General features: G+C 43.9%; 1 protein-coding gene across 6 annotated transcripts in view; it reads right to left on the reverse strand.

Moving 5' to 3' along the window:
• LOC115192542 (nuclear factor 1 C-type-like) overlaps positions 1-12951 on the reverse strand; it is a 111192-nt gene that overhangs the window by 28256 nt on the left and 69985 nt on the right. For 5 of the 6 annotated variants that reach the window (XM_029751163.1, XM_029751161.1, XM_029751164.1 and 2 more), the window contains exons 3-4: positions 6554-6625; positions 6152-6226 (exon numbers count right to left, since the gene is read on the reverse strand). The exons of the other annotated variant lie outside the window; for it this stretch is intronic. In XM_029751163.1, the coding sequence (XP_029607023.1) occupies positions 6152-6226; positions 6554-6625 (147 nt within the window). The remainder of the gene's footprint in view (positions 1-6151; positions 6227-6553; positions 6626-12951) is intronic. 6 annotated transcript variants of the gene reach the window in all.

The raw sequence follows: 12951 nt of genomic DNA on the forward strand, positions 1-12951 counted from the left end.
AGTTTGACAGGTGTAATGTGAAAACAGAGAGCCAGTTTGACAGGTATAATGTGAAAACAGAGAGCCAGTTTGACAGGTGTAATGTGAAAACAGAGAGCCAGTTTGACAGGTGTAATGTGAAAACAGAGAGCCAGTTTGACAGGTATAATGTGAAAACAGAGAGCCAGTTTGACAGGTGTAATGTGAAAACAGAGAGCCAGTTTGGCAGGTGTAATGTGAAAACAGAGAGCCAGTTTGACAGGTATAATGTGAAAACAGAGAGCCAGTTTGACAGGTGTAATGTGAAAACAGAGAGCCAGTTTGACAGGTGTAATGTGAAAACAGAGAGCCAGTTTGACAGGTGTAATGTGAAAACAGAGAGCCAGTTTGACAGGTGTAATGTGAAAACAGAGAGCCAGTTTGACAGGTATAATGTGAAAACAGAGAGCCAGTTTGACAGGTATAATGTGAAAACAGAGAGCCAGTTTGACAGGTGTAATGTGAAAACAGAGAGCCAGTTTGACAGGTGTAATGTGAAAACAGAGAGCCAGTTTGACAGGTGTAATGTGAAAACAGCGAGCCAGTTTGACAGGTATAATGTGAAAACAGAGAGCCAGTTTGACAGGTGTAATGTGAAAACAGAGAGCCAGTTTGACAGGTGTAATGTGAAAACAGAGAGCCAGTTTGACAGGTGTAATGTGAAAACAGAGAGCCAGTTTGACAGGTGTAATGTGAAAACAGAGAGCCAGTTTGACAGGTGTAATGTGAAAACAGAGAGCCAGTTTGATAGGTGTAATGTGAAAACAGAGAGCCAGTTTGACAGGTATAATGTGAAAACAGAGAGCCAGTTTGACAGGTGTAATGTGAAAACAGAGAGCCAGTTTGACAGGTGTAATGTGAAAACAGAGAGCCAGTTTGACAGGTGTAATGTGAAAACAGAGAGCCAGTTTGACAGGTATAATGTGAAAACAGAGAGCCAGTTTGACAGGTGTAATGTGAAAACAGAGAGCCAGTTTGACAGGTGTAATGTGAAAACAGAGAGCCAGTTTGACAGGTGTAATGTGAAAACAGAGAGCCAGTTTGACAGGTTTAATGTGAAAACAGAGAGCCAGTTTGACAGGTGTAATAGGAAAACAGAGAGCCAGTTTGACAGGTGTAATAGGAAAACAGAGAGCCAGTTTGACAGGTATAATGTGAAATGTGTTCCCTATGCATCATAATAACTCACCCACTCATTTAGTTTTGATAACTATAGCTACAGTATTCTACATCAGCTGTGTGTGTGTGTGTGTGTGTGTGTGTGTGTGTGTGTGTGTGTGTGTGTGTGTGTGTGTGTGTGTGTGTGTGAGGTGTTATCAGCTTTCTGTTCCCTCAAGAACAACAAGTATACTGAGGTAAGAACAAGTGTGACAAGTCCATCTGCGGCAGCAGCCGGGGGATATCCCTTCTGGCTTTTGCCAGCAAGGTCCTGGCCAAGGTGATGCTACACATGCCGGTGAACAACATCACAGAGGAACTGCTGCCAGAGTCACAATGCGGCTTCAGAAAGAACAGGAGACGGTTGACATGATATTCACAGCACAGCAACTCCAGGAGAAGTGTCGTGAACAAGATCAGGACCTTTTCATGGCCTTTGTTGACCTCTCCAAGGCCTTCGACACTGTGAGCAGGGAACTACTATGGGGCATTCTACTCAAATGTGGCTGGACAGCCAAATGTGTCAACATCCTTTTCCAGTTCCATGATGGGATGATGGCTCAGGTGGCTATAGGAGGGCAGGAGTCAGTGCCCTTTGGAGTAAGCATCAGTGTGAGACAGGGCTGGGTGCTGGTACCTGTCCTCTTTAACATCTTCCTCCTATGTGTCACCCAGCTTCTCCACAAGGAGCTTGAGGACAGCAGCGGGGTTGCGGTGGACTTCAGGCTGGATGGAAACCTATTCAACATCAGGAGGCTCCAAGCAACCACCAAGGCTTCAGCTGATGACTGTGCTCTTGTGACCCACACTCTGGAAGACCTTCAGTCCGTCCTTGTAACGGCTGTGAGGGTCTGTAGCAGGATGGGACTGTCTATATACACCACCAAGACAGAGGTGGTCTGTCAATGGAGATCCGGCCCTCCACCCACCATGCCTGTCTTCACCATTGAACACAAATCACTGGCAATAGTGACATAGGACAACACTCCTTGGTATCAGACGGATGCAGCTACTGCAACACTGGACTGGCCTGAGGCTGCAGGGGAAACTCACTGCTCTGGACTGTGCTGAGCTCTCTGTCTCCCAGCTACTGCAACACTGGACTGGCCTGAGGCTGCAGGGGAAACTCACTGCTCTGGACTGTGCTGATCACTCTGTCTCCCAGCTACTGCAACACTGGACTGGTCTGAGGCTGCAGGGGAAACTCACTGCTCTGGACTGTGCTGATCACTCTGTCTACCAGCTACTGCAACACTGGACTGGCCTGAGGCTGCAGGGGAAACTCACTGCTCTGGACTGTGCTGATCACTCTGTCTACCAGCTACTGCAACACTGGACTGGCCTGAGGCTGCAGGGGAAACTCACTGCTCTGGACTGTGCTGATCACTCTGTCTACCAGCTACTGCAACACTGGACTGGTCTGAGGCTGCAGGGGAAACTCACTGCTCTGGACTGTGCTGATCACTCTGTCTACCAGCTACTGCAACACTGGACTGGCCTGAGGCTGCAGGGGAAACTCACTGCTCTGGACTGTGCTGATCACTCTGTCTCCCAGCTACTGCAACACCGGACCGGCCTGAGGCTGCAGGGGAAACTCACTGCTCTGGACTGTGCTGATCACTCTGTCTACCATTCCATGTACCAGAATGCTGCCGTTGGCGAGAACATTCTCACCTTTACTGTTAACCTGTTAGGGCTAGGGGGCAGTATTGACACGGCGGGATAAAAAACGTACCCGATTTAATCTGGTTACTACTCCTGCCCAGTAACAAGAATATGCATATAATTATTGGCTTTGGATAGAAAACACCCTAAAGTTTCTAAACCTGTTTGAATGGTGTCTGTGAGTATAACAGAACTCATATGGCAGGCCAAAACCTGAGAAGATTCCATGCAGGAAGTGGCCTGTCTGACAAGTTGTGTTTCATCTTGGCTCTGTTTATTGAAGACTGAGGATCTTTGCTATAACGTGACACTTCCTAGAGCTCTGAGAGCTCCCATAGGCTCTCAGAGCCCGGGAAAAAGCTGAACAATATCGAGGCAGCCTCTGGCTGAAACACATTATCGCCTTTGCTAAGTGGCCGATCAGAGGACAATAGGCTTAGGCGCGTGCCCGAGTCGACCCCATGCTTTATTTTCTTTCGTCTGTTTACCTAATTGCAGATTCCCAGTCGGAATATTATCGCTTTTTTACGAGAAAATGGCATAAAAATTGATTTTAAACAGGGGTTGACATGCTTTGAAGTACGGTAATGAAATATTTAGAAATCTTTTGTCACGAAATGCGCCATGCTCGTAACCCTTATTTACCATTCGGATAGTGTCTTGAACGCACGAACAAAACGCCGCTGTTGGAACATAACTATGGATTATTTGGGACCAAACCAACATTTGTTATTGAAGTAGAAGTCCTGGGAGTGCATTCTGACGAAGAACACCAAAGGTAATCAAACTTTTCTAATAGTAAATTGGAGTTTGGTGAAGGCTAAACTTGTTGGGTGTCTAAATAGCTAGCCCTGTGATGCCGGGCTATCTACTTAGAATATTGCAAAATGTGCTTTCACCAAAAAGCTATTTTAAAATCGGACATATCGAGTGCATAGAGGAGTTCTGTATCTATAATTCTTAAAATAATTGTTATGCTTTTTGTGAACGTTTATCGTGAGTAATTTAGTAAATTGTTAGTAAATTCGCCGGAAGTTTGCGGGGGGTATGCTAGTTCTGAACGTCCCATGCTAATGTAAAAAGCTGGTTTTTGATATAAATATGAACTTGATTGAACAAAACATGCATGTATTGTATAACATAATGTCCTAGGTGTGTCATCTGATGAAGATCATCAAAGGTTAGTGCTGCATTTAGCTGTCTTCTGGGTTTTTGTGACATTATATGCTAGCTTGAAAAATGGGTGTCTGATTATTTCTGGCTTGGTACTCTGCTGACATAATCTAATGTTTTGCTTTCGTTGTAAAGCCTTTTTGAAATCGGACAGTGTGGTTAGATTAACGAGAGTCTTGTCTTTAAAATGCTGTAAAATAGTCATATGTTTGAGAAATTGAAGTAATAGCATTTCTAAGGTATTTGAATAACGCGCCACAGGATTCCACTGGCTGTTACGTAGGTGGGACGATTTGGTGCCACCTACCCTAGAGAGGTTAAGGCAAGGCTGCAAGTTATACCAACACAATATAATCTAGCACTCTGGTACACATTTTGTATTCTACATAAGTCAAATGTAATGCCCATGTTGTGAATGGCTTCTGTTCATACAAGGATTTGTACATTGCTAGACATGACCGCCTTATTGACCTGATCGCCAGTGAGGTGAGACAAGTAGTCTCACCAACAGCACACAATCAGAAACATTCTTGTGCAAGGGGAAGCTGGTTTGATGTTGATGTGTTTTCCTGTGTGTCAAATACGGCAGATATTGTTGTTGTGGGGGGAGGTAAGGGAGAGGTGCTCATTTTGGAAGTGGTCTGCTCATTTTAAGGCTACATGGAGCAGGCCTTTGCCGAGAAGCTGCTTAAGTATCCACCTCTCGCGGCACTCTTGGACAGCCTCGGGTGGAGGTACAAGAAGGTGGTGCTGATATTTGGCAGTCTTGGTCACGTACACAGGCCTGCAGTGCGTGGCCTCCAGATTGTGGGCCTGACAAAAACTAGGGCAAAGCAATTGGCTATGTACTACTCAGTTTCAGCTGTCGTGGGCAGCTTAGCTGTTTGGAGAAGGATGTGCCTTCTCTACCTTTGAGTGCCATGCATACAGGGAGCTTTGAAATGTTTGGATCCTTTTTTTGCAGTGGATTCAAATAAAGTATTTCAAATCGGTGTGTGAGTGAATGTACGCTCATCAGAGCTTGTCGTTCATACTGAAGAGCATTTATTTTGAATGACAAATGAAGACCCTTCGGAGAAAGGCATTATCACTGTGGAAACTGAAAACGTGATCAATTACATACGACAGATGGGTGAGCTTCTCTCCCTTCAGCTCCCTTCACTTGCGCTGCCTTTCAAATCTGATTAAACTCAATTTCTAAACATAATGAAATAATGTATGTAAATGATGACTCAGATTGGGGGGTAAGTGAATAGATGTCTCAGGTGGTGACTAGTGAAGTCTGTGTGTGGCTGGGAGACGATGGTTATTCATACAGAGGGATTAGAGGCTGGCCATGTGGGAGCTGTGTTAATGTGGCCCTAATTCACTAATGCCAGGCCTGGTGAGCACAGCATCCCCAGCCAATCACAAAGCTCAAAGCACACAGCACAGAACACGCAGTCTTGGCATTGTGAGTAGAACATATTAAATGGATATAACATCTGCACGATCCACAATCCACCACGAGACAGATAAAACAACATGAATGATGAGGAAGTCATCCTAAAGCCCTATGATCTGATTCCCGGTCAGAAATCATTTTGAGTGTCTGATGGGGTGTAGACAGTAAGGAGGGGTTTACTCATGTTGACTGTGATTAATGCTGTAAGTGGATTACGTTAGTATCTCCCGTAATCCTGGACCTGGATATTCCCTACCATCTTTGTCACCTAGGCTGTTATACCATCCATGTGTTTCCTACCTCTGTGTATCCATGTTATGGGGTATGGTTGAATAGCAGTAGTGGAACAGACAGCAATAGACTAGGAGCTCAGCTACTGAGGGGAGCAGCGGGACTGCTGCCAGAGAGGCTGGGAGTTTCCACCCGCTGCCTGAGGGACAGAGTTTGTGAGCTAGCTCATTTTTCACGGAAGAGGGCTGTCAGAACTTGAACCACCATAGTTTATGTGACACATGTCCAGCTCCTAAGCATGTTGCTGTGTAAGTTATGGGAGTTATAAGGAAAGCAGCCACACATGCCGTTTTAACAAAGAACGGTAACAAAAAGATGTTATTGCACCAACACACTCCATCCATCCATTCAACCACAAATATATAAAAACACACGTAGCTAAATAAAAGGTGAAAATCTTACTTCTGGACACTTGCACCAGCTCTGTTACATTAAAAACTCCTGACGTCACAAAGCTTTCCTGAAACTCAGGAGCATCTGGAAAACACAGAGATGAGTCACCATGGAGAGTTCTGTGACATAATACAACAAGCATTACAGTAACTTCTCACTTTTAAGAGACATCACAAGACACAATACATGGCAGAGTATCAGCAAGCCAGTAAAGCACATGCCCATAATGTTTTACCCTAACAGCAACCTGGAATATATTGGATTCCAAATATTACAGTGAAAGGTATTGCGTGTGCTAGATGAATAACAAGCTCAGTGCTTATGTCACTGTCTGGCAGTGTGTAAATGTGGATGAATATGTCATTGTGTGTTGGTATTTGGATGTGTGTGCGAGTCGATGGGGCCCCTTACCCATGGTGGCAGCTCGGCTATCCTCCTGATCTGACCCAATACCTGTGCGTGGGCTACTGCTCTGCTCTGACTCTGAAGAGAGGGAAGGAAAGGAAGAGAGAGGGGGGAGAAAGAGAGAAACAGGGGGGGAGAGGATGGGGGGGTGAGATACATAAGTCTAAACCCAGCATAATTGGTTTCAGTTTCTACCATGTAAAAGGCTCATTTGACGGTGATTAAGTAGTTAGAAACAGTCTCCAAAAATGAACATATTTAGTGAGGAATAATGGGACAAATATCAAATAAGTACTATATTGAAGTAAAAGTTTATAGATAGTGCTAAAGCTATTATAACAAGTATGGTTTCAGAAAAATACAATTGGCCTGCCACAAAAATGTGAAACATGATCCAAATACCTCATTATAAAACTGCCTTGTTTGGCAAGTCTAACTAGATTCACAATTTACTTATTTATTTAACTAGGCAAGTCAGTTAAGAACAAATTCTTATTTACAATGACAGCCTAGGGACAGTGGGTTGACTTCCTTGTTCAGGGGCAGAAAGACAGATGTTTACCTTGTCAGCTCGGGGATTTGATCTTGCAACCTTTCGGTTACTAGTCCAACACTCTAACCACTAGGCTACCTGCAGCCCCAACAACTATGCGCCGCCCTATGGGACTCCCAATCACGGCCAGTTGTGATACAGCCTGGAATCGAACTAGGGTGTCTGTAGTGACGCCTCAAGCACTGAGATGCTGTGCCTTAGACCGCTGCGCCACTCGGCAGGCTAATCTTTTTGTTCTGCCAAAATGTACACTCAGTAAAGCATCACAACAATGGCAGGGCCACACAATCCAATACAATCTACTTTTATATCTGCTTAACCTGGCAAATGCAGATAATACAAGCTAAATAAATAGAGTGCAGTCCAAACCAGAATGGGGATTCTTAGTACGAAATCAGAGCATACTAGATTTACCACAAAGAGTCAAAGGGAACAGCAGTAAAAATCTAAAAGTAAATAAATAGGGCCCTCCTCTATCAGATAGGCATGATTCCACTAGCGGATTAAAGCCACACACATTCCACACTGCTCCACAAGTTGGAGTTTAGAGCCTGTGGAGAGAGCGCCTCATTGTAATCTTCACACTGACTCCCCATCAGTAGAACGAGCACCCCGCTTCCTCTGGACTTCCCTCTACACTGGACGAGTGAGCCAGACACCCTACTGTGATGTGTGACAACCACAGCAGACTGCACCACCACACAGGTAGCAATGACTGTCTTCCTCATGAAGATCTGTAGTGAATGGCATTATTTCTACCTTATCCCCCTTATACGTTCTTCCACAGCCACTTCGATGGTGCTCAAGCTTATAATCACTATCATGGGGCGATGTGCTAAAGAATTGGCAGGCAGCATTCAAACTGATTGAGGAGTATGGTCGACCTCTGGGCTGTGGTTTGTTCTGTGGCTAATCTACTGCAGTAGAAAGACAACAAAAAAAACTGCAAAAAAGAAACATAAACAAACAGCCATCTTGATTTTACTCTGGCCAAGTCAGACATACCCTGCCAATAAAACTTCTCCAATTGTTTCTCTCCTCTGCTATCTTTAATACTCAATACATTCTTGCCAAAAGCTGCAGCGGATTCTAGGCAGGCCACCCTCAGACAAAATCCCTGGCACGAAGAGAAAAATAAAGAGGGAACTATAGCAAGAGAAGGCGAGAGAGACTGGCACACACACACACAAAGACACGTAATGCCCCAAAGACATTGCTGGGGAAAACAAATACATAGTTAATGCATTTTCTTTATCATATTTTCAAAAAAAAATATGGGTTTGTAAGGGTGTTTGTGGGGGGGGTGATGCCATGATGATGCAATAAAACGTGGCCGAAACAAGAGACCGTCCATTTTCCCTCCAAAAGTAGTTGACTGTCATTTTGTTAACTGTTAACATTGTGTCTTAATGTTTTCAAGTCATATTGTTTTGATGGTTTTATCATTGTAAGAGTTAATGAACAAATCTCCAACACCTCTGAGATACCATTCAAAAGTAAGAAATTCCTAAATGTCAGAAAGGATAATAAATGGGCATTGCAGCTGTCCCCTCGTGAGCTTGCCCAGGGTTCAATGAGGGCAAAATGTATCTACTTGTCCCTAAAGTTATTTTATTTTTTTAAAGTTTTATTTCACATTCCATCAAGATAAACACTTTGAAAATGTGTTATTACGCACTTTCAGAATTTGACTATATCTCTCCCTCTCTTTCTCTCTCTCTCTATCCTCACCCTCATATTCCTGACCTCATCGTTACACATTATATATATATATATGTTGTGGCACTTGTTGTTGATATTTTCTTTCCAAGTAAGTTATTTCTCTGGCCAGGGATTGCTAAACTAAACATACATTTTGGCAGACATTTCATGTGCAGAGGACTTTAGTGTTGGCAGCCATTTTAGATTGCTCTTTCTCCCGTCTCTCTTTCACTCACTCTTTCCCTCCCTCCCCCTCTCTTTCTCTCTCTCGCCCATAGAAAGAACACACAAAGTACAACTAACCCTGTTGAAGAGTGCCAGCATGCTCCTGTGCCAAATCACCCCTTCAGACGAAAGACGAAAAGAGAGAGAGAGAGACAGAGCAGTGCCACTTAATTGCTGTTGGCAGACAGAGAGAAAGAGAGAAAGAGAGGAAGAAAGAGAGAAATAGAGAGGGGGAGAGAGATGCACAGAGAGAGGGTTTTGAGAGAGAAATATATTTTTGCTATGGAAGTGACTTAACCAGAAACTCCTTTTAGCTGAGTTACTCTGCAATCAGTGTGTCACAGTTAAATTACAACACAGAACAGACAGCATTACAAGCACAGGGAAGCAAAGTAGCTTCCCTCATCAGTCCAACCAGGGGACACATGCTTGTCTGAAGTAAACTAGCAGAGATATGGTCCAAGCTGCAAGTAGACTCGTAACTGAGAGATTCTTGTAACACAACCCTTTGTACAGTATATATTTTCCCATAACAGGAAAACCACAAGGCTGGTGAATTTGAATTTCTACAATGCACCCAGTATTTGGTTTCATTTTGATCTCATGACATTATTGTAAATACAGTGGCTGGCTGGCTAAAGCCAACACTGCCGGCTGAAGTGGACAGAGGAAGCTAAGCGAGGGATTTTGAGGCAAGGCTGTCTATTCACATTTACCCTGGTGCCTGGGCTAATTTGGAGAGACAATCTTTGGCTTCTCCCAGACCCATTACCCATCAGTCACTAGGTGAGAGGAGCTATTTCTCCAGCAGGTCAGTTTCTAGCAGGAACAAGAACCGAAGCTATGATGATGTGACAGTGGAACAACATAGGTCAAAACACGGAAACAATTATGACCTGTCTGTTCCCTTATAACTTCATATGAATCACAGGCATTTCATATGAATCACAGGCATTTCACATGAATCACAGGCATTTCATATGAATCACAGGCATTTCACATGAATCACAGGCATTGCTGTGCTCTCAATACTACACCCCTTACTGGAGCAATTAGGAAAAACAACTTCATGAACACGACCCACCTACTATGAGGCTTTAATATGTAGCGATAACACACTAATTCATTACAATAATCAAGCTTCTGGTATAGAGAAGGCTACCTTGTAACGATCAAACCGATTGTCTACTTTAAAATCTCAAATGGAACTGAACAGTCAATTCAAACCCAATGTGTAACTGATAGCCTCTCGAGTGTGTAACAAGCTAATCATCAGTAATGTTCTTTTTAGCACAATTGAGCAAAGCTCATCTAGGCTCTACAGTAAGACCACTGTGGGAAGGCACCCCCTTCAGTATAGGATAGAACTTATATCACTCATATTCAATTCTCAACCACTGTACACATTCCCCAAAACATGAATATCTACCGTTTACTTATTGTTGTAGTATGTTCAAGTATATCGTATGATTTACTAGTTTGGAGTAATATGGGAAAATGCAGATAAATAAAATGATATCTAGTGCTTGTGCCATGATATAACACCAGGGGCTCCCTCTTGTAATCTTTCTCAGCAGTCTGTCTCCGTGTTTCTCTGTGGTGAGACTGTTCAGCTCGCTGCAACTGAGCTCAGAGAACAAACCAATCAATGGAGTTCTGCCCCAGCAACAGAGCTACCGAGCTCAGCCCTCTCTCTTCATTTTACCTCTCCAACTCTCTACGTTTCTCCCTTCTCCCCTCAGCAACCCCAATCAATTTCACATCTTCAATTACATTTCAATTTTTTGGAATGACAAGAACAAAGCCAACGCAGAGATAGTACAGCAAACAAAAACTTTGATAGCCTCTTTCCCTATGTGTTCGATTTCTTTCCCCCTCTTGCTTGCACTTCTTCTCCCTCTCTTCTTACCCCCTCCGTTTCAGCCCATGCAGACAGTCTGAATCTGCATGGGCAGGCCCAGCAGCCCTCCCCACCCCCAAACTCCCCACGCTGGTTAACATTTAGAATGGGAGACAGCAAATAGAAGAAGACTGGGCTGCTGGACCAGAATCCACATAGAAACCAATCCTACGGCCAAATGATCTAACAGTCTAACGAGTTCCATGGTGTTGTTAAACTAATCCTAATTTATTCAGAATAAGGTGCAGAGACCGCTAATTTATATTTAAAATAGCTAACCTCTCTTGTAAACAAAGCAAGTGCTGACTGCACTGGCTTGGCTGGTAGATGGCTGCTTTAATCTTGCTTATACTATATATTTCAAGGTAGATTTTCTTACAGCTTTAGCCTAAAGCTGGGTTGTTGCTGAAACATACACAGTGAGGGTCACTGGCTCTGATTACACAAGTGAAAGTCTTTGCAGAATTACAGAACCCTCAGTCAGCTTGGAGAGCATTCTCCTTTTAATTCATTCAGAAAAAAATGCTGAGCATGAGAGAATCAGGTGCTGCAGGACTGGCTTTAATTTGACGCAGCCATCCTTTTATGTGCTGGAGCACTGAAGTGTTCTATATGGAGTCTGAGAGAGAGAGAGGCTACGCTGAGGAGAACTGAGCAGAGGAGAGCCCTAAGTCACGTCTGTCAAACACACCGCACAGCTCTCAAACTGATAAACAGCATCAGCCCACCGTAAAACACAGACAGAAAAACATACAGGGATCTGGAGAAGAAAAAGTGAGACGCAAGCAGAGAGAAGGATGAAGGGAGAGAAAATGAGATGACAGCTAAAAAGTAAAGTAGGGTAGAGGTCAGGTTGTCGTCAAATAATGTCACGATACCAAAAAAGACAACTAAAATGAATGGACAAAGTCAGGCAGCTGAAAAATATGTCAACGGTAAAAGAAGCACACTACGCAGCTGCAAAAAGCCAAACTTGCAGCCCCGCTGCTGGCAGACTGAGATTCCAGGAAAGGAGTTGGTTACAGTGGATATCAGGAAGTCAGGCATTGGTGTGAAAATGGTGGGTTCTGATAATTGGACCAGCTGACCTTTCCTTGCAGTAGAGTGCAGCTTCCTGTGGTAGTGGGTCTTTAAGGAGTGGGGGCGGCATGACAGTAATAACACATCAGGCATTTTGCTCAATCAGGAGAGGAATAGCTCCCAGCTGGGGGAAGGATACTCACTCAGATACAGAGGACACAGTGTCTGCATGTGGGTAGGCACCCACGGACGCACACAGTCCTCATGTAGGGTGAAACAAAACACACAGACACTACACATGGTGCAGCACGCAGTATGACCAAAGACAGTAAGGCACACAAACGCTGACTCTGCCATGATTTGCAGTCAAATGAACGACCCCTCTCTGAGTTCCATCTTGGTACTTGTTACCACATAGGAAGTCAAACGAGAAACACTGAAAGAGGTATTTTGTAAGAGGCAGAAAGAAGCCATGGAGTCTCCCGACTACAATTAGTGCTGCCAGCGTGAGTCGTGCCACGGGAGGTCAGGGGATTTTTATCCCAACAGTGAGAGCTATTAAACAACTATAGTGACTAGTCCTGGGCATTAATAGCTCCAGAGAAGGCCTCGCTTGTGTTGTGCTTTTCCACAAACCACAATATAAAAAACCAGATGCGAACGCTGTGTTCTTTTCAAGTTATTTTTGGACGGATTTCATAGACATATTAAAATATATATTTATATGTAAGGTTTTAAACCACCCACCATCCCTTTTGGATCGGCTATAAAGATCTCTCCCTGCAATTTGAGCGCAACATGTCATTTGCGTGGACACGTGGAGCGGTGTGCACACAAAACCTTGCATATGAAATAATGAATGATAAAACACACGCACATCTTTACAATTAACCGCAATCTGAATGTCTTACATCATTTTCTTTCCATCCTCGGGGAGTCGTTGGTATGTGGCTAAAGTTGGAGAACAGCTTGATGGGGGTTTTCAGCCAAGCTTTTTTTTCATAG

This window comes from Salmo trutta, chromosome 4 (genome assembly GCF_901001165.1).
Source record: "Salmo trutta chromosome 4, fSalTru1.1, whole genome shotgun sequence".
Lineage (NCBI taxonomy): Eukaryota > Metazoa > Chordata > Actinopteri > Salmoniformes > Salmonidae > Salmo > Salmo trutta.